Source organism: Quercus suber, unplaced genomic scaffold (genome assembly GCF_002906115.3).
Source record: "Quercus suber isolate HL8 unplaced genomic scaffold, Cork oak 2.0 scaffold_31, whole genome shotgun sequence".
NCBI classification, from domain to species: domain Eukaryota; kingdom Viridiplantae; phylum Streptophyta; class Magnoliopsida; order Fagales; family Fagaceae; genus Quercus; species Quercus suber.
This window is the reverse complement of record NW_027069496.1, coordinates 1,047,399-1,070,369: the sequence shown is the minus strand read 5'-3', so window position 1 is coordinate 1,070,369 and position 22,971 is coordinate 1,047,399. Positions and strand designations below refer to the sequence as shown.

Below are 22,971 nucleotides of genomic sequence, written 5' to 3'. Positions count from 1 at the left end.
CCATAAATAGTCATTGAATTGAGAATTTGATAATATTCGCAATGACATTGGTTTTAACCTATTCTGACGGCCGGATCAAAATTAGGGTTTCTGGGGCCCGTTAGGAGTCAACTAAGTCAAACTTGGTCAAAGCTACTAAAATGTTTTGAAAAGTGTTGTTTTGTGAAGATTTTGACCTTTTAACCTTTGGTCAGCCCTAGGTTGGTCAAGGGCATTTTAGTCATTTTAGCTGAAAAAGGCACTTCGGGTGCTCCAACGTCCGAATGGGTTGCACCACGTCATTCTGGATGTTCTTACGGCCCTATGGAGAGAAAGTAATATTTTTGGATTTTTGGGGGGCACGACATGCAAATTGAGAGCAGACAAAATACGGTAACAACAACACACCTTTGCTTATAGTCACTTTATCCATGCCTCCGAGAAAGAAAGTGGTTAATGGGATATTGGCTGGTGTGGATGAGAACCATTGGTCAAAACCAAGTACAGATCACATATCCATGCATTCTGAGGGAGCAGAATCTTCAGGTGGAACGGCTCATCATGAGAGTAGGTTGATGATGGCTACCATTAAAGACCTTCAACGTTCTCAAGCTGCTATGTGGGCAGAGTTTGAATCCTTATGTCAAGAGACAGTTGTACCTTACGCTCCTCAAGGTCCTCAAGGGTCCCTTTATTTAACTATGGAAGATATACATGTTATACTATTTGAAGCTAAGAAGATGGAGCTGTTTATGTTGACACCAGGCCTCCTTATCCTAAAGAAATAGCTAGGAAACCTTATCCTGCTAACTAAACACCTCTTATATTCCCTAAGTATAATGGTATAACGGGGAATGCTAGAGAGCATATTAGGCGGTATGTAGATGCGTTGATAGCTCACTCTCATGACCACGAGTTGAGGCTCAGAGAGTTTTCTAAGTCTCTAGAAGGTCGAGCTTTCACTTGGTATACCAATCTAGCATCGGAATCAGTTCTAAGCTGGAATGATTTGGCAACACAGTTCATGAAAAAGTTCTTCGCTTTGGAAGAAAAGCTCACGTTGTTAGATCTACAACATGATAAGCAAAGGATGATTGAGGGATTGTTGGAGTATATTTGTAGGTTTAGAGATCTCTCTTTGCTGTGTTATGATCTTGTAGAGGAAGAAAGGCTGGTGGATGTTTGAATATCGGCCTTACTTAGCGAATCTTCAGATCTCTAGTTTCACGAGACTTACAGAGGCTGCAAAGAGAACAAGTATGTCTGTAAGGAAGCCTTCAAAAGGTTCAACTTCACAAACTGTGAGTGCTCCTAGACAACCGTGGAGGAGAGAAAACAAGAAAGTGGAGGTTGTTATGACAGAAGAACTTAAGAAAGTGGCCAAAGGAAACAAGAGGGACAAAGGTGGTATTCCCCTTCCTTTTACCGTGTCCACTGAAGAGTTGTGTAGCATTCTAGAAGTTTGGGTGAAAGATGGTGTAGTGACGTTGCCTAAATGTAAGCACAAGCATATAGAAGAGGAAAAGCGAAATCCACTTTATTGTAGGTATCACAGGAGATGTGACCACCACACTATGGATTGCTATGCCTTGAGAAATATCTTCCATTATAGGGTAGCCAAGGAAGATTTGGTTATCAAAGCTAGGAAGAGATCTGACCCAAGAATGCGTAGGCCAAAGGTGGCAATGACTTTCTTCATAGGTCGTGAGGATCCTATAGAAGAAGAAGCAGAGAACATGGCTAGCAGTAGCTCAGCTCCGCCATCATTAGTAGATGAAGAGATGATAGTGAGAATCTAGAAGGAAGATGAAATACATTCCTTTCTTGAAGGAATAGGCCTTAGACCAATAGCTAGAAGAGAAGCAGCCCAGGCCTTGACCAAGGTGATGGAAATGAACCATGAAGTGGCCGCTGTTGAAGGGAGTTTAATGCAAGTGGCATACTAGGAAGCAAAGGACTCAGTCACTTTTTCTAATAAAGATTTAGTCAACTGAGCTATTGATGGCGATAGAACTTTATATGTTACTGCCTTTGTGAGAGCATCTTGAATCAAAAGGGCATTGGTGAACATTGGTGCGTCCACTAATATTCTACCTCTCCCAACTTTTGATGCTTTGGGAATCCCGAGAGAAAGAATTATTCTAGAGGGCAAGAATAGGAGCTCTACAGCAGAATACTCTTGGGCATGTGTCTTTGAACCTTAGGGTTAGGCCAATTCGGGCACCTACTCTCATGCATGTAATGGATGGTAATACATCTTACTACATCATCTTAGGTCATCTGTGGTTGAAGGCATATAAAGTAGTGGCTTCCACATATCATCAATATGTGAAGGCCATTTGGAGGAATAAGCAGGTAGTCATTAAGGCCACTAAGACGCCTTTTGATAGAGAAGAACTTCATTTCACTGAAGAGGCTTTATACCAAGAATACAAACCTAAAGGCAAGAATAGGATTCTTCCTTTCAATCAAGTAGAAGAGGAAGGTGATGGCGAAATGGTAGAACTAGAAAGGCCTTCCAAGATAAGAAGGGTCATCGAGCCTAATGGCCAGGTGGTATATGAATTCTGACAGTCAAGGGAAGGAGATGAGGAGGATGGCGAGCCTAATTCCCTTAATCCAACATAACAGCCAAAGGAAGTTCATACAGCTGAGGAGTTTGTGAAAGAAGCCCCTGAGTGTATGAATGATGGTGTTAAGAATGTACAAGAAGACCTTGTTGAAGTCAACCTGGGTGATGGTGAAAAAGGTGAAAAAATGGTGGAGATTAGCAAGAATCTATCAGAAAAAGAGAAAAGATAGTTGGTAGCTTTGCTGAAAGAATACAATGATGTTTTTGCTTGGAATTATCAATAAATGCCAGGTTTAAGTCCAAACTTGGTAGTGCATAAGTTAAAGGTGGATCCTAATGCCAAACCTATGAAGCAGCCGCCAAGGAAATATCGTTTAGATGTGGAAGAAAAGATAAAGCTTGAGGTGCAGAAGCTTTTGAAGGCAGGATTCATTGAAGAGATTGAATGTCCAAGCTGGTTAGCTAACATAGTTCCAGTAAAGAAGAAAAACGGTCAGATAACGATCTGTAGATTTTTAGAATATCAATAAAGTCTGCCAAAATGATGAGTTCCTACTTCCTAATGTTGATATCCTGGTAGATGTAGCGGTTGCACACAAGCATTTATTTATTTATTTTATGGATGGTTATCGTGGGTATAATCAAATTCTTATGGATCCAGTAGATGCTCCGAAAACTGCTTTCAGGACACCTTTTGGAAACTAATTCTATAGGGTGATTCCTTTTGGATTGAAGAATGCTGATGCAATATACCAAAGAACTATGACTTTGATCTTTGGAGACATGCTTCATAAGGAGGTGGAGGATTACATCAATGATCTTGTGGCGAGGGCAAAGAATTATGTTGAACATTTGATGCATCTAAGACAGGTCTTTGAAAGATGCAGGGAGCACAACTTGAGGATGAATTCCTCTAAGTGTGCCTTTAGGGCATCTTCAAGGAAGTTCTTAGGATTTCTTGTTCATCATAGGGAAATTGATTTAGACCCTATGAAGTCTGAAGTAATAACTACCTTTAGTCCTCCTATAACTCTAAAAGAGTTAAGAAGTTTTGTGGGAAAGGTTTCTTATTTGAGGAGATTCATTTCAAGCTTAGCTGAGATTTTAAAGCCTCTTATGGAGCAGACAAAGAAATGAGTAACCTTTGTATGGTGTGATCAATGCCAGAAATCATTTAAATTGTAGGCATGTCATAAATAATTAAATTGTTTAATTATATGAGACTATTTATAAATGAACTAATGGGACATTATCATAGCTCTTGAGATGCATTGTATGTGATTTAGTCACAAAAGATATAAATCACAAATTCCTTGTAAACTCAAAACATATTTCGTAGTCGGTGATGGAATTGGACATTTTATCTGCAAAGACTATAACACGTCAACTAAGATGATTTGTCTTGATCATAGAAGTGGAGACTTCTAGTTGATGTGTCTTAAGAGTTAAGACATATTGAACTAGACCGCTGTGAGATTAATTATTCAATCAACAACTGTCAACTGAATAATTAATCTCACGACTTCTAATTTCATAGATTCTCAATCCTGAAAGGATAGTGAACCTGATCATGAAATGTAGGTTACTTTGAAATATCAGGAGTGAGATCTAATATTCACGTTTGAAACCTTCGTACGTTGGGTAATCACACATAGTGTTGAGGGAACACTTATTCTAAAAATGGAATCCATAATCTATTTTTATAGAGACACGAAATATCCCCTTGAGATAAGTTTAATGGGAACTGGTTATTCAGGATGCTCACTTTAGTAAGGAGTTACTAAAGCTTATATATATTGAAATGGATTTCAATAAATGTGAATAACTAAAAGATTAAACCAGGTACTCAAGGATAAAATAATTGTTTACAAAGTGACAATTCCTTATGACTTTGTTCACTATGGATATTTCATGGAGGGATTAAATGATATCATTAGAGTCTTGGGATATAATTTATTAATAAAGCCTAGAGTGTAATTATATTTATATAGTAGTATTAAATATAATTAATGGTAACTTTGGACTTTTCAAGAATTGACAGAAAGGCCCAAGACCTATTGGAACTAGAGTCTTATTTGTTCCCTTTGGTCCCATCTTAAGCCACAAACTAAAGCCCAATTAGGTAGGCCCCAAAAGGCTAACCCAATTAGATAATCAGTTTTTATTTAATAAGAGTTATTAAATAAAGTAACTACCAAGATAGTTAGTATGTACATATTTTGAAAAGAAAAGAAAACAGTTTTTCTTTACAAGGAGAAGAAGAAGGATTTTTCTTTGAGAATCTACGTACAAAAGATTGATTGAGAGACCAGACTTCTTGGGCACCATGTGGAATTGAGATAAAGATTAAAGGTATTCTTAAGTCTTGGTTTTGAACTTCACAGCATTAAGGTACACTTTCTATTCTTTGTTCTAGAATTCAAGATTGCACATTATCTCTCATGAATGAAGTAGATCCGTGATTGTTGCCTCCATTGTATATATTGTATGAGATGCAAAACCAGATTTTCCAACAATTGGTATCAGAGCGGTCTTCAATGTCATGCTTGAATAACATGTGATTGAGTTTTTAGAATAAAAAAAAAATAGTTCTCTTAGTGATTTAATTTTCTGCAGTAAAATTTCTACATAATTTTGTTTTAGATTTATGGTGCCGTGTCATGATTTTTAATATTCATGCTTTAATGGTGTCGTATTCATGGAGTTTGTATGTATCAAGTGATTAACTTGAAACCAAAAGCATCAAAGTAATAGAAATTCAAAGCTTTCCTCTCTTTCCTTTTCTTAGCAACCAATCAGACAGAAGAAAATATAATGAAAATTTAAAATAGGAACTCCTCATTAAAACACAGACATACTAGCCTTTTCCAGCAGTATCTTTGAGCTGCTTCAACTAATGTCTACACTCTATGCCATTGCCTTTATATATAGACTCAAAAATTAGCACAACCAAGAAATGTAGAAGTCATAGAATCTACAATCAAACATACAAGTTCAAGAGTTCATTATGCTCAAACTGTAACTTAGGAGCTAACCAAAGCCAAAGAGCAGTTCCAGTAAGAACATTAGTATCAAACATTTTCAACATTGCCTGATTAGAGTCCATTCGAAAGGTTGATTAGTCATCTGAAGCATAAACCCTTACCAATCTCACAGTCTTCTCATTAGCCATTAATTGCTGATCGGCAAAAATGAGTCATTTCCCCCTTAAAAAGCTCTGATAGTAGTGGGTGTCAAAACTTGCCCTAGATAATATCGAAGATAACAATGCCTGCAAATATGATATCCCTACTGCAGACTTGATAGGCCAAAAACATATTGACCCCTTGTGATGAATTAATTGATTAATTAGCCAAGTTTATTAATTAATCAAATTACCATGTAAAGGCGTGGTAACACAAAAAAATCACCAATTAAACTAAGTATGCAACGGAAAATAAATTGAAATGGTGATTTATTTATAAATGGAGAAAACCTACACGGCAAAAATCCCACAGGGTGATTTTAAGGTCACCACTCTCGAGAATCCACTATTATCACAACAAGCGGTTACAAATAAAGGAATCACAGTATCTTATACCAACCTACAGTTGAACCATTACTCTAATACCTAATTGGACTTGTTCTATATTGATAATCTCTCCATGTAATGCACGACTCCCAGTACGTGACTAACCAATTGCACGGATCTCAGTACGTAACTTCAATTACCAACTAGAGAAGGTTGTTGGTTGCAAAGTTCTTCAGTTCATCCAGATGATGAAGATCAAGAAGATGTTTGGTCACAAAACCCTACGGTGTACAAACACAGTAGTTTCTTCATAAGAAAGATGAACTAAGGCAAATTCTATCTCCAGTCACATTTTGCACGAATAAACTTATCGCAACACTTGTGCAACTTGTGTCACCTTTGATGACCTTTAAAATAATCCTTTTATATGTCTAGGGTTATAAGAAAAGAAAGCCCAAACATACAATCATGGATTGGATGAAAAACAGTCCTGAAAAACTAAACTTCATAAATCTTGACAGATACCTTATCTGTCGAGTTGCTACCAAGCCACAGGTTAGAACAGCTTTTCAAGGCTTGATAGATGCTAGCTGTCGAGCTTTAATGAACAGAACTTTTCACACTTGAATCTTGGACAGACTTGTATGGCTTTAACACTTGAACTTGAAATAAGGTTTCTTGAAGTATCAAACATATCCTAAATCTACCCAATTACAAGTAAAGTGCATTTTGTCAAAGGAATAGCCAATTACATAAAATAGTGACATATGTTCCTAACACGTGAAACACATATGTCCTAACAATCTCCTTCTTTGGCAATCCGTGACAAAACCACAGCAAACAAATGAACATACGAGAGAAGTCATAAATCACTCAACCCATATTCACTTGTTAAATATAATAAAATCTATCTTAACACAAACTCTCGAAAAACTTTGCAAGAAGAGAGTTTGTGGCAAGTAGACTTTGACAACCTATATTTCTGAAACACTTTAAACAAAACTCATTATGGCATCTTAGTGTGAAACAGAAATAATAGATCGCATACAAGATATAAGAATCATATATATAAAAAAAGAAAAGAAACAACACATGCAAGGATAGGTGAAAGAACATACATCAATATATAAAGAATATAAGTACAATGTATGTCAAAATGGTCACAAGACCCATGTACAAGATATAAATGTATCTAAAGTAGAAAGAAAAGAAAAAAATACATGAAATCCTCACTACATCCCTCAATATAGACATTCCCCCTAACAAAAATCTCCTATACTAACTCTCCCCCTAACTATGACAACTCTCATAATCAAAACTACTCACCTTTTTTGTCACGAGTAACAAAGGGTAAGAGTGTTAAGTAGATATCTCATTAGTACTAGAAAAGCTAGCGTCTCCATCATCCTCATCATCAGAAGTAGTAGCACCATCATCATCATCCTCATCTTTAGAAGCCTTTAGAGTAGGTGGAGGAGAAGCAATGAAGCCACCCATGACTGCTTGCTATCGTGCAATACGACCAACACGGGTGTTCACCTGACACAACTCATCACTATGAGTGTCGAGGCAAGCATCCATGCGCTGAAGTTGCACCATGATGTCCCCGAGAGTCACACCGTTCAAAGAAGAAGAGGGAGTAGATGTGGATGAAGCCGAAGGAATTGCTAACCCAGACCGCCTCGATCGAAACTGTGCCTTGCTCCATTTAACAATAGTGGCATCTATAGCACCCATGACAGGGAAGTGGTCGAGCATAGGAAAGGAAATAGAAAAATGGTGAAAAATCCTCGTGATAGCTTAAGGGAAGATGAGCTTATCACGGGTCGCTGAATCCTTATACACATCTATGATAGAAAGAATGAAATAAGAGGGAAAATCTATACTAAGATACTTAAGAAGGGAAAGCAAAAACTGAGCATAGGGCTTTGTGATAGAGTTATAGTAAGATAAGGGATGAAGAACAAAAGCCATAACCATGTTTAAAAACCGAGGGCCTTTAGCAAAGCCCTAACAGTAAGTGAACTGACGCTCACTCCAAATAGAAGGGTGCTTACAGAAAGCAAAAATAAGCTCGTCTTTAGACACTATCTTAAGACGATCACAGCCAGGGTAGTCAGGATGCTCTAACCTAGGGATAAAAAGCAACTTAAGAGCTCGATAGATAAGGCAGGTATCAAAAGGTGTCGAGGAGGTGTCGAGATTGCTTAAAAAAAGTTTTTCAAAGAAGAGAAAAACACAGACATGAATGCAATCAAACATGCAACTCAACCAAGGATCTAAACAAAATTTTGAACTTTCAAAATCATCTCTCAATAATAAAAAAGTTAAGCACATAGATCCCAAAAACACACACACACACACACACACACACACACACACACACTAAACAAGTCTAACCAATTTTATGTTTCAAAAATAAGTCAAGATAGTTTAGTGAACATACATTAACACATGTAAACCTTGTGATGGCCAAATCACATTGTACCTGCACATGTATCAAGAGTAGCAAAGAATATTGCGTGTTGTGTGTGAAAAACATCGCAAGATTGCATAAGTGTATACATATTATGACGATTTGAGAAATGAGAAAATCACTTTAACTCACACACAATCATAACTGTTTGATGGGGACTATCACCTTCGAGGTACATCCTATAACTTCAACATCTCCTAGAATATATGCTTGCAATCATATATAAAGCATTTTGATCTTTTTGTTTTTTATTTTTCTTTACATATTTTTCTTTTAATAAGCATATCATGCATGGGCATATAAGAGAAAGAAAAGAAATACCCAATGATGTTAAGCATTTTACATTCCAATTTTGCTATACCGAAGCATACAAATGTCATTGACATTGCACTTTTGCTATGCTAAAGCATACAAATGCTATTTCATGATTGGCAGGTAACAGTGGTGAGATTGTTATTTATGCCTTTCTCTTAGGATTTTTTAGTCCTTCTTGTCAAAAAGAGTGATACAAGTGTTAAGTACAAGAGATCACTTAACCTTACTCATCACAAACACGAGCCACAAAACTCACTTGCTTAGTTGTGCATAGAGATGTTCATCTAAGTTACAAAAGATATAAAGTTTAGAAAATTTTTTTTCAATGGTCATTCAAGGTACACAAGTACCAATGTACACAAAACACACTATTTTTGTATTTTTTTTTTCAAATTTTTATTTTTATTTTTATACAAAATACAGAACAAAGAAAAAACTGAAAACAAAACCAAATAAAAACATGTTAAACAAAACAAAGCAAAGCATAAAACTAGACTGTCTCAAAATAGTAAAGCAAAACACACAAGTAATACAAGGCAAAAATAAGAAAGGGAGAGAGAGAAGAAGTGACAGAATCACTTGGAGCCCTTTTCCTTCCACACCTTGGAAGAACTTTTTCATCTAGCAAATCCTTTACTTGGTGGTGAGGGAGAAGATTTAAAATCGTTCAAGTTCGAAAGGAGCATGAGGGCTTTGAGAAGATCTCCAAGAGGAGCGAAAGAGGATGGAAACTGATTCTGGTTTCCCAATGCGATTATGTCGTTGCTCTGTTGAGTGGCTAACCACTTATATCAATTAGGTCGAGTATGACCCGCTGCTTCACATTGATGACAGAGATGCTACTTCTTCTTTTTAGGCTTTTGAGAGTTAGTCTTCTTAGCCCTAGGGTTTTTAGTCTCATTCTTAGTAAGTTTAGGGGGTGCTCCTAAGATAGGCTTACCCTTATCTATGTTCTCACTAACTAATTCATTTTTAACTTCATTGTTCTCTGTTTCAACATTATTAGTAGGAGGAACAAAAATAGTAGTACTAGTAGAAGCAATACTAGGAGAAGAGAAATCATACCCTAAACTGGTTTGATCGGAAGTAGATTTCTAAAGACTGAGCATTTCATCAAGCTTAGCGCTTGAGGTCCTTTCCAGTTGAGCTCTGACTTGGAACAGTTTTGTCTCAAGCTTCTTGATCTTCTTAGCCAAGAAGTTATTCTCAAACCTTAATGCTCCAATAGTCTGAATGGCTTCATCAAACTTTGTGGAAAGCTCTTTATGCTCAAGCTCCACATCACTAAGCTTCTTAGTGGTCAACCTATACAACTTCTCATGCTTTTCTAAGACCTTGTATAACTTTGCATAGGCTGTGTGGATGTCATCTTGTTCATCCATCTTCTTAAACTTGGACTCCACCAATTCCTCTTCTCCATCCACATCTTCAACAATCCCCTCAGTAGGATTGACAGTGGTAGGGAAGGCATTCAGGATTCCGTTATCCTTATTATTAGAATCATATTCAAGCTCGATGTCAATCAATGTAGCAGCAAGTGCCTTGCTCTTTCCAATGGTCTTGAGATATGTGGGGCACTCTTGTTTCATGTGACTGAAGCCTTGACACCCAAAGCACTTTGGTCCTGAGGGAACAGTGTACTGACCGTCATCCCAAGCATCATTCTTCCCTTTATCTTGGCTTTTGAACTGTAAGGAGCTATATTGCTTACGGTCTTTGTCGGAGCCCTTCCCATTGGCATTCTTCATGAACTTCTTGAATTACCTTGTAATGTAGGACTTCATCTTAGAATCTTCATCGTCTGAAGACTCATTAGTATCACTGCTCTTGGCCTTTAATGCCATGCTCTTGCCCTTACCCGACTTATCAATTCTCGTTAAACCTAATTCATAGGTCTACAGATTACCAACCAGCTCTGTCAAATGAATCTTGTCAATGTCCTTTGATTCCTCGATTGTAGTGATCTTGGCATGGAATCTCTCGAGTAGAGATCTGAGCACCATTCTTACAATCTTTGGTTCAGGAATGGTTTCCTTAAGATTAAAAGCTGAGTTCACTATGTCTTTGAGCTTTGCATAGAACTCACCAAATGACTCATCCTCCTCCATCTTGATCTCTTCGAAGCTAGTTGTGAGCCTTTGAAGCTTCGAGTCCTTAAAAGCATTTGTTCCCTCATAGGTTGTCTAGAGAATGGTCCATGCTTTCTTCGCAGTTTTAGTGGAGGATATTTTCTTGAACTCCTCATTGGTGACTGCACTAAATAAGGCATTCAATGCTCTGCTGTTGAAATTTGCCGCATTGATCTTAGTATCGTCCTAATCGGCCGGTGCTTCCATCGGCATGGTCCAGCTTATCTCCATAGCGTGCCACACTTTCTCATTTGGAGACTGCAAGAAAGCTCTTATGTATATTTTCCAGTATGTATAGTTCGTACCATCAAATAAATGAGGTATAATAAGAGACTGTCCTCTATCCATGAAAAACAGGGGTCAATGGATCACACAGCAAAGATTAACCCTAATTAGAGTGTCCCTGCTCTGATATTACTTGATAGGCCAAAAACATATTGACCCCTTATGATGAATTAATTTATTAATTAGCCAAGTTTATTAATTAATATAATTAACATGCAAACATGTGGTAGCACAAATAAATCACCAATTAAACTAAGTATGCAGCGGAAAACAAATTAACACAGTGATTTGTTTACGAATGGGAAAAACCTACATAGCAAAAACTCTACCGGGTGATTTTAAGGTCACCACTCCCGAGAATTTACTATTATCACAACAAGTGGTTATAAGTAAAGGAATCTCAGTACCTTATACCAATCTACAGTTGAACCTTTACCCCAATGCCCAATTGGACTTATTCAGTAGTGACAATCTCTCTTTGTAATGCACGGCTCCCAGTACGTGACTAACCAATTACGCAGATCCCAGTACATGACTTCAATTACCAACTAGAAAAGATTGTTAGCTGCAAAGTTCTTCAGTTCATCCAGACGATGAAGATTAAGAAGATGCTTAGTCACAAAACCCTACGGTGTACAAACATAGCAGCTTTTTCACAAGAAAGATGAACTAGGGCAAATTTTGTCTTCGGTCACAATTTGCATGAACAAACTTTGCTCAACACTTGTGCAACTTGTGTCACCTTTGACGGCCCTTAAAATAATCATTTTATATGTTTAGGGTTATGAGAAAAGAAAGCCCAAACATACAATCATGGATTGGATGAAAAATAGTCCTGAAAAATTGAACTTCATAAATCTCGACAAATACCCTATCTGTCGAGCTGCTGCCAAGCCATGGGCTAGAACAGCTCTTCAAAGCTCGATAGATGCTAGCTATCGGGCTTTAATGAACAACACTTTTCACACTTGAATCTTGGTGAACAGCACTTTTCACACTTGAATCTTGGACAGACTTGCATGGCTTTAACATTTGAACTTAAAACAAGGTTTCTTGAAGCATCAAACATATCCTAGATCTACTCAATTATAAGTCAAGTGCATTTTGTCAAAGAATTAGTCAATTACATAAAATAGTGACATATGTTCCTAACACATGAAACACATATGTCCTAACAAGACTCACTCATTTCAAATTAAGCCATGGATGAAGAAGAAGAAGGCTGAGTGGTGGTCCTATTACTGTCTTGGACCTCATTCTCATCTCAGCAAGGACATTAGGAGCTATAGTTGGATCTAGCCAACCTATCCCCTTGGAGTCAGAGAGGCATTTCTGTATGAATTGATAGCCAATCTTCCCAATGTTGTGCGCATCTTTAGATGATCAAGAAACTGATACAAACCAAATAACTTTCTAAACCTTTAAGTTGAGGTATTTTGTCTTCTTCTCCCCCCCCGGGGTGCTCGAAATGAGAAAAGGAAAAACGTGGGTATGTTCCTAGAAGACTGACTGTTTCTCTTTCATCAAAACCTCTTAAGGGCAAAAAGGTGAAGTTTCTGTTATATTATCATCTGGTCATGGAATTTCAACCAGTGCTTCTCTATATGAATGAACGTTGTTTCATAAAAAAAAAAAATAAAAAAAAAATAAATAAATAAAAAAACATTAAAACATTAAACGATTATCCTATATAGCTGTTTCACTAAGAATAGAAATTTCAAAATTTTTTTAGCATAAACTTCAAAAAATCAACATCAAGTTAGAAAAGAAGTCCAAACTTCTCAGAATAAACTTCAAAAGTCAATATCAAGTTAGAAAAGCCTAGACTTCTTAGAATTTATTTATTTTCCTAACAAATATGGACCTGTGGGACCTTATTTAACAAAAAGAACATGACTCTTTTAATTTCATTATTAAGACTAACATGGTGACTTTCAACTTCAAGGTCCAGTTACACATCCATACCATCAAAGACATAGGATTGGATCTGTGCTCTGGTGTGGCTGACAAGGCTCGGTATTGAATAGAAGTAACAACAATAACAAACACATTATCCTGAAAATATATATAGATCAGAAATTTAAGCATATAAAATAGTTTAAAACAAAATGATAGTGCTTAGCCTAAAATATTTGTGCTTTACTGCTTTAAACTCAAAAAATAAAAATAAAATATTCGAGATTAATTCTGCAGTCACTCTTGATTTGACAACAATTAAGCAAAACACATCTTCAGACAAACATTTCTTGCAAATCAGTATGATACTAATTCTTTCCAATCAATTTTGGGTTCCCTTGCTTCAAACCTAGAAAAGAAGAACTGACATTTATACTAGACAAATTGATTGTTTTGCTCTATCTGATTGCTACAGAACAGAAAAATTATTGTAAATTGAAAATTTAAAATGTTACCTTTGTCTTCCCATATAATTTCCAAATTATATGATTCTTTTTTTCACACTAATACTAATTCAAAAAAATTAAGTCCATCTAAGACCCAATGACACTATGTGGCTATCACACGAACAATAGTTTACAAGCATTTTCCAACTAAATTCCTAACAAGAAAAAGAAATGAGAAATTAAGGCAAATATATATATATATATATATGCAACAAACCTTTTGTCTTTGTTTCACATCAAACATCCAGCTGCTGCACATATAACGAAAGGTGACCAGCTAACTGCTGTCCCAAAACCCAAGGCAAACAATGGCATCCAGGCTCAAGCACACCATCAAACTTCACAGGAGTTGTTCTTCATTGTCAGTTTAACAATATTTGGAAAAAGAAAAGTATTTCTCTTTTTTTTTTTCTTTTTTTTTTCTTTTTTTAATTTTGACCGGAAAAAAACCATAATCAAAAAGTGCCTGAAACATGTAGTTGGCTAATTAAAGGTGACTAACAATTTTAGGAAACGAAAACAGCAAAAATGGAAAGTATCTCAATTCTTTAACTTTCTAAGCTTTCCCCAAAACTAATATGTAAAGACTCCTCTTGACATATAAAAATGTAAAGAGGTACTGACTCTTTTAAAGTCTGTTTCTTACATTTTACTCAAGTTTCATTCAAGAATCATTATCCACAACCAATCATCAAATCCTAAGCCTGAAACTGTTGCTAAAACCCTTAGGTGAAAGGACTTCTGATATTAACAAAAATACCTTAAAAGAGAGAGAGAGTAGGAATATTAAGGATCAAGAACAGACCTGCATAATGCCATCTCTGGACAATATGAGCGCATGTAACTACCCCGAGACAAAAGCCATTTCAAGCTCCTCCTTAATGAAATCAATTTTGTCAAAATCCTTTTAAGGTCTGAAATAGTTTTTATTACTACTAGCCACAGACCCACGTGATGCGTGGGAATATAAATATTACGTAATGATGTGTAATATATAAAAAAAAATAACAATTACTTCAAGTATTGTCTATCCCAAGCCAAATACTTAAAAATGAACAGACCTATATAAGACCCACAACACAAAAGAGGTAGTAATAAAAAGGGGGAAAAACCAGCAATCAAAAGAAACAATACTATTAATCTAATCCTTACATTAAGTTTTAAGTAATAGACATCAGTTGTGAATTTAAATTTGTGCCAAGGAACTGCATAAATCAAATTATTTGCATCAAGGGGTTTGTTGATTTTTTGTGTTTTCTTTTTCTAGCAACAGATTCCAAACCCGAAGAAGTACATTCTTGAAAGTGGGAAACTTTTACACCCACCTAATTAGGAGAGAAGATTGTAGAAGCCGAAAGGTCCATGGGACAATTAAGTGACATCCTAAAAAATCCACATACAACAGCTATGAGACATGGTGGAAAATAGAAAACCCCCCCACCTTTGCCCAAACATGTTTGCAGAATGTCAATGATACACACAATATTTTCCTAAACCCATGTATATGAACTATATGACAAAGTGAAAAGATAAAACATGCATCATTTCTCAAAACATGTCTGAAGAAAATACAAAATTAATTGAATCACCTGAAACAGGAATTCAATCATATAAACAGAGAAACAGGTACATAGCTAGCTATGTTCATATATGTTAATTATGCAGGAAAAAACTCACAAACTTCATGTGGAGATACAGAGGGAAAAACTGCAAATATGTTCACCTACAAATATCATAATGATCAAAATGAATAAAATCCATTATACAAAATTTAACATTTAAATAATTAAATAAATAAATAAAGGAAGAAGGTATGGTATGTGTTTAAAAAATGAAAGTACCTGGAGTCCGTGTGAATTAAAATCAGAAAGAATATGAAAAACATAAAAGTGGTGTGTGCGCTGTAATTCTTCTCAAGCTATGAAAAATTACAGTCTGTATCCCTCTCTATTCCTCTATCAATTATTTTCTCTGATTTCCCTCTTTTATTCTTTCAATTCTCTTCGAGGTCAGGCTACCTCGAATTAGCCATAAACTCTTGAATTAGGATCTTAACTATGGGGTCTTTAAAGGACAACTACAGAACACTAAGGTAGTTGTCCTGAACCTAGACATTCCAAAACTCATGACCTTAGTAGAAGGGATACACCCAAAAAAAAAAAAAATGGAAAAAGAAATTTCAATCACTAAACTATTATATACAAATATAAGAGTATGGCCTTGAACTTCAAGTAATCATAGTTAGAGGTGGGAGGTGTTTAGGCCATTCCAAATTGAAATAGCTAAAAGAGGATCTCTCTGCCAGTTATAGAAAGGGTACAACTTATTTCTCTATTTTCTTCTTGAATATTCCATTCTTATATGTTAAAGAAAAGAGAAAAATTATTGAGCTGCAGCCTAGAAGAGCTTAAGCATATACAGTTCTGCTTCTGTATAACTTTAAAGACACTGAGACAAATAAATAAAATGAAACTGAGTTAGCATGAAGCTAGGTCCCACCATTAGATTTTCCCAAAAATACAAAATTAATTGAATCACCCAAAACAGGAATTCAATCATGTAAAGAGAGAAATAGGTACATAGCTAGCTATGTTCATATATGTTAATTATGCAGAAAAAAACTCACAAACTTCATGTGGCGAAGAAGAGGGAAAAAAAAATTAGCAACTGCAAAGATGTTCACCTGCAAATATCATAATGATCAAAATAAATAAAACCCATTATACAAATTTTAACATTTAAATAAATACATAAAAAAGCAAGCAAGTCCGACAGTATATCTGGACCATCTGCAGCACTGGAGAAGAAAGAACTCATGCTACGAGATACAACAATAACAGATGATAACAAATATAAGGCCCCCAACTAAGTGCACAATACCTGTCAAGGGACACATCATAAGTAGACTTAGTATCACATTTTTTGCCCATCCCATAACCGATTTTAATAGCATCTTCCAAGGCAATTTGTCTACTTACAAATATTGGTGCCTACACAAAGCAAATTTTAAACTGATTATAGAAGCTTTAAAGAAACATTCATGACACACACACACACACACACACACTTAAACAACAGCCAATTAAAATTATATATATATATATATATATATAAAAAACCACCAATTGAAAACTCCATTCACATCAAAGTAACTTCAAATGTCTTGAACTTGAAAGTCTGAATTTCATTATTGTGCAAAATTGACTTGTACCAAATGCAATGCTAATCTGTGGAAAATATATACCTTGCATCTATTTGCCACATTTATGGCATTTGAGGAACGTGCATCCACACTTAGAATGTCATTTTTCCCAAGCTACAGATAAAAATGCCTTGATGTAACATAAAACTGAATTGAACATAATCAAGGCATACTAATCGTAAATTTCTAATCACCTTGCTAAAATATAGTCTGGCAAAGTAAAGTATTAACGACTCTTTCTGTAATTCTCACCATCGTAACCTGAAATCAAAAGGGGAAAAGAAGAAAGAGAAAACTTTAAAATAATTGAATAGATTTATACCCCAATTTTCATATAAAAAAGGACTTAATAACACAGATGTGCAGTGATATTAAGCCAGAAATTGAGAGACATACACCCAGTCATATTCACACCTTGGACCTTATAAGTTCTTTTTGGATTAGCAAACTAACCGAAGTTTGCAATATTTGTTCTATTATTGAGATCCAGTGTTACATTGTGGGAGCATATTAGCACTCCATCTCAACTGCCGGAGGATGTCTGTTTCTATGAAATTTGCCCCCTCTTCAATACCTTTCACCTAGTGTTGTGTTCAAGTTTTAAAGGTCTGAAGTGAATCATCAAATATACTGTTTTAGAAAGCCAAAGGTCTGAAGTTTTGAAACTGTCTTTGGAAGAGAGAGAGGTTCGCATTAGCTAACTGAAGGGCTGAAGTTTTGAAACCGTGGAACATCGATAGAGCAAAATAGGGGATACAGACAGGGTTGGTGTTATAGAGTAAAGGCTATTAAGAATGGGTTTGGGCGTTATGGTGTACAGCATTTTGATAGTCCTCTGATAGAATGTGGGGAAGGGGAAGGAACACGGTTTGCGTGAGAAATCTGCCATTAGAAGGTGGGGAAAGGGGAAGGAACACGTTTTGCATGAGAAACAAAAGGGAAGGAAATCCAAGAAGTTGTAACCGTGATTTTCAAAGGGTTTTCGGTTGAGAAGGCTTGGGTTTGGGCTTTTATGTTAGAAATAAATTTAGAAGAAATGGGCTGGTGGAATTAAATTTATAGGATGTGGGCTTTATAGTAGAGATAGGCTGAAAATAATTTTAATTTTATTAGTATTTTAAAATTGTAGGATAANTATTACTTATATAAATTACTGTTGTCCAAAAGGATGGAAGCATCACAGTCTAGATCAAGAAAACCCACAAAACATTGAGGCCAACAAATTAAACTTAAAACTAAATGGCAGGATTAAATTGGAATAATGAATTGATACTCCCAAAAATCAGAAAACATATTTTATTATCTGATTGTGGAAGGTCGGCCAGTGCTCTAAAATATGAATGACTCCATCCTGTTAAAGAGATAGAAAGGGCCACCAGCCTGTGATGTTAAATATAGAAGTTTACATCATAACACTCCAATAAAAAGAGTTACTAAGAGCTGCTCTTTATTTCCAGTTTAACTGAATTTGGAATAAGAAAAGTATTTCCCTTTTCTTTTTTTTTTTTTTTTTTTTTTTTTTTTGTGTGGATATTTTAGGCCTGAAAAATTATAACCAAAAAGTTCCTGAAACAACTAGTAAAGTTTTATGCAACAATTTGTGGAAACAAAAAACAGCAAAAATCACTAGGAACATATTTTCAATTCATTAAGTTTCTAAGCTTTCCCCACAATCAATATGTAATTTAGAGACTTATTGATAGAGTCCTCAACATATAAAAAAGTAATGAAAATGCCAACTCTTTTAAAATCTATTTCTTGCATTTTCCCCAAGTTTCATTTAAGCATCATTATCCACAATCAATCATCAAATCCTAAACCATAAGCTGTTGCTAAAAGGACCCTTAATATTGATAAAAAATATCTTAAAGAGAGAGAGAGAGAGCATATGAAAATTCAAGATAGAGAACAGACCAGCATAATGCCATCTCTAGTGGCAATGGAGACAATATTAGCACATGAAAGAACCCCCCAGCCAAGCCTTTTCAAACTCCTTGATGAAATCAAGTTTATCAACAACTCTCAAGGTATGATTGGGTATGGAATGATTTTTATAACCATTGTTGTCATCCAAAGGGACCAAAGCATCACAGCCATGTTTAATATTTTAATAAAATAAACTTCATACGCATACTAAGAATCACACTACACATAAGAATAGCAAACAAAAATTCACAAAGCCAACATAATTCAGAATCAAAAGTCACTTCCTGGGGCCATATATTAGGCTACATAAAACAAATAAAACACCCACATCAGAAAACATAAAGCAACAAATGTACATAAACCCACCCTAATAATGAAACTCTACAAGAAACATGATTGAAATAAAAGGTATCTAATTGAAAATATAGAGGAAATAAAAGGTAGCACTAGAGTAATTAACACCACCCTAAAAAAAAAATAAAAAAATAAAAAAAAAAAAAAAAAAAAAAAAAAAAAAACCTCTCTTCATTCAATCCAACCAACATGATCTTTAATATGTAAAATGAAGGTAATATTACAAGGATGTAATAATAATAATTGAAATATATATTAGAATATGACCTGATTATTTGACGCTGCAACTAAGCAGTGAATTTGCCCCTTTAAAGAAATATCGTTGACCAAGATGTAGTTAGACTTGAAACAGAATATAGAAATTTCTTCTCACACCAGAGCATAAAGTGGGGTCATTGAATGAAGTTTAACCTAAATAAAGAATTGAAAAGTGGTGGTTACATAGTAGTAGCCTATGTACTCTCCTGTATGGCTATACCTCAAACATAGAAGCTTTTTTTCTTTTTTTTTAATAGGAAGCATAGAAGCTTATGCACCCAGTAACACTAGTAATAAGCCTCACATTAACACAAGTACAGCCATTCCTAACTAACATAAAGGAAATTAAAAATTAACAATCTTCTTAAAAATATAATGACAGTTTTAAGGAACCAAAATAATTATGAAATAGATTATTTTCAAATTTATTAGTATATAAGAATATACCTTGAATTAGTATCTGCATCCAGCAAATTCTTCTTCAATGAGTTTGTCCATGAGCATTCTTTTTGGATCTTCGTACCTTGTTATGTCTTCCTCCATAAACAATATTCACAAGCCATTTCGGTTTCCCACTTGAGAACACAAGATAAACCAAACCCAATCCAAACATGAATCCACAACTGTACCCCAACAATACAACTTTCCAATGAAACCCATTTTCAAATTTGTAATCATCTTCTTGAGTGGTTGATGATGGCAATAATTGTTGTCCCTCATCATTGCCACAAGCTTTTGTCATTGGAAATCCACATAACCCCAACTTCCTATTGTAAGAATCATTTGTAAAGGTATTGAACTGTTTACCTTGAGGTATCAACCCAAAAAGATAGTTTTCTGATAGGTTTAAAACTGCCAATGATGTGAAATCTACCAATTGTAAAGGAATTTCACCTATGAGCTTGTTTAAGGAGAGATCTAACCATTCGAGATTGGTTAATTTTCCCAACGATGGAGGCATACAACCTGTAAGATTATTGTGTGGAAAATTAAGCCCTTAAGTGATTGAAGCTCTCCAATTTCCTTTGAATTATTGTTGGAGAAATCAATGGTTGTGAATAGACTTTGGATTTTCACCAAATCAATAAAAAAACCTTTCATCACCACTATCACAGAATCTTGATAATAACTATCACCCATATATTTCATTTACCTTTGTCCATGTTCGAATTCATCATGGCTTTTAAATATTTGAAAAATTTTGTTGGCAAAAGCCCATGGAACTCATTGTGAGAGAGGTCTATGATTCGCAAATTAGGGAATGGGAATTTGGTCTTGGGGTTGCCTAAGGCACTATGAAAGTTGTTTGATACCAAGATAAGAACCTGCAACTCTGGAAGAGTTTCCAACCAACTAGGGAAGGTGCTATTAATCTTGTTGTTACCAAAAACCCTTTCATCACCACTGTCACAGAATCTTGATAATAACTATCACCCATATATTTCACTTTACCTTTGTTCGTGTTCGCATTCATCATGGCTTTTAAATATTTGAAAATTTTTGTTGGCAAAAGCCCATGGACCTCATTGTGAGAGAGGTCTATGATTCGCAAATCAAGGAATGAGAATTTGGTCTTGGGGTTGCCTAAGGCACTATGAAAGTTTTTTGATTGCAAGATAAGAACCTGCAACTCTAGAAGAGTTTCCAACCAACTAGAGAAGGTGCTATTAATCTTGTTGTTACCAAAATCTAGAGTTTCCAACTTTCTACAATGGACCAATGATTGTGGTAATGACCCTTCCAATTGGTTGCCATTGAGTTTAATACTTCTCAAGTAATAGCCCTTTGCAAATGTTGAGGGGATAGTACCATGAAGATTGTTACTTTGCAAATCCAAATCTATGAGATGATTAATTAAGTTCCCCAAACATGGAGGAATCATGTTACTCAAGTGATTATAAGACAAATCAAGGTATTGGAGGGAACTGAGATTGCAAATAGAGGAAGAGATCTGTCCAGTTATATTATTCCTTGAGACTGAAAAGAAAGATATGCCTAGTGGAGGTACTGGAAGTGATCCTTGAAGCAAGTTAGAACGAAAATCAAGATATCTCAAGTTCTTCCACAAAAGGTGTCCTACACTTGTCAATGAGTTGTATGAAAGATTCAAGTAATACAATGAATCCTTCCCCACCTCCAAAAACCACTTTGGAATATTGCCTTTGATTTGATTATTGGAAAGGTCTAAGTGGTCAATATATTCTGCAGTTTGTAAAAAGTGTGGAATTTCAATTATGTTGGAAGAAGACAATTGTAATGAATAAATTTTGGGCAAGATATTGGTGGCAAAGGTGAAGGAGCTTAGTGATAGGAGAGGGTTATTTGACATATCAAGAGTTTCAAGACTTTTGAGCTTTGAGAATATTTTTGACTCCACATTGCCACTTAAATTATTGAAGGAAACTGTTAGTGTAAAAAGGCTCACCAATTTAGAGATTGACACTGGAAGGGGACCATGTAGGTTGTTATTATTCAACTAAAGATAAACCAATCAGTTATGCTGGAATTCATCAATCTATCCAGTGAATCAGTTATTGTCTAGATATAAGAACTGCGAAGATGGTATGTCATACAACCAAGATGGTATAGTGCTATTCAACAAGTTATGAGATAAACAGAGATAAAACAATTTGGAAGGAATTTGACTAACTAATTGACTATTGGAAGAACTGTTTGAAAAAGAAACTTGTGTTTGGTTTGTAGAAAGATTTGGAAGTCGACCTATGAAATTGTTGTCTAATAGATCTAAGCTAGTAAGTCTTGCATTGTTTAGGAGGGACCATGGACATTGACCACCAAAGTTATTATATGAAAGGTCCAAAGAAGTTATTTGTGTGAGGTTTGAAAGAAATGTTGGATTCAATGAACCTATGAAATTGCATCCACCGACAAACAATTCTTTTAAGGACTTGAGAATGCTGATTAAATTAGGTAAGTTAATTGGGAATCCAGTTTCAGAGAGACCCAAGGACTTGAAAGGAGTACTCCAATTATACGTTCGAAGGGAACCAGTGAGATTGTAGTTGCAATTTATATCGAGCAGCTGGAGGTTTGGGAGGTGGAATATATTATCAGGAAATCTCCCTTTCAATCCACATTTGTTAAGACGAAGAGATGTCAAAGAGGAAGACAAATTCATGAAAGAATTAGGTGGAATAGAAGACGTGTTAACATGATCCAAAACAAGTTCAGTTAGATGGGTTAGGTTTTGAATAAGCCTTTTCAAATTAGGCGTTTCTATTCTCATGCCAAAATTAAAAGAGAGATCAACTGAAACTAGTTTGGATAAGTGGGAGATTTTAGAAGGAAAATTACCAGCAACAAAGGACTCAATGAGGTTGAGATGTGTCATGTTCGCAAAGCCATCAAACTTAGATGAAATTGCGGAATGATTGAAATAGTTGTAAGCAAGGTTGAGCCGCTCGAGATGGTGAAGAGAGAAAAGGGTGGTATTGGGATGGATGGGACCATAAAGCCAACTGCAACTGAGGTCGACAGCAATGACATGACCTGTCATCATATCACAGGTGATCCCATCCCACCCACAACAATCTATACCCAT

The 22,971-nt window shown here is 35.6% G+C and overlaps 1 protein-coding gene across 1 annotated transcript; it reads right to left on the bottom strand.

The window, feature by feature from the left end:
* Positions 1-10,748: 10,748 nt before the first annotated feature.
* On the bottom strand, positions 10,749-22,971 carry LOC111985035 (receptor-like protein Cf-9 homolog). Its single transcript, XM_065770465.1, has 8 exons — positions 22,278-22,971; positions 20,735-21,812; positions 19,933-20,176; positions 16,914-16,985; positions 16,550-16,659; positions 13,912-14,023; positions 13,233-13,322; positions 10,749-11,006 (listed from the first exon to the last, which is right to left on the bottom strand). The coding sequence occupies exons 1-8, from the start codon at positions 22,969-22,971 to the stop codon at positions 10,749-10,751; spliced, it is 2,658 nt and encodes an 885-aa protein (XP_065626537.1).

What these genes read in the sequence shown, in the direction of transcription:
- LOC111985035 (XM_065770465.1), bottom strand. Translation starts at nt 22,971, where the DNA reads ATGGGTATAGATTGTTGTGGGTGGGATGGGATCACCTGTGATATGATG. An exon ending in TATGATGTGTCCCTTGACAG is followed by an intron (nt 14,024 to 16,549) that starts GTATTGTGCACT and finishes CTGACAATGAAG; the next exon opens with AACAACTCCTGTGAAGTTTG. An exon ending in TATATGTGCAGCAGCTGGAT is followed by an intron (nt 13,323 to 13,911) that starts GTTTGATGTGAA and finishes ATATATTTTCAG; the next exon opens with GATAATGTGTTTGTTATTGT.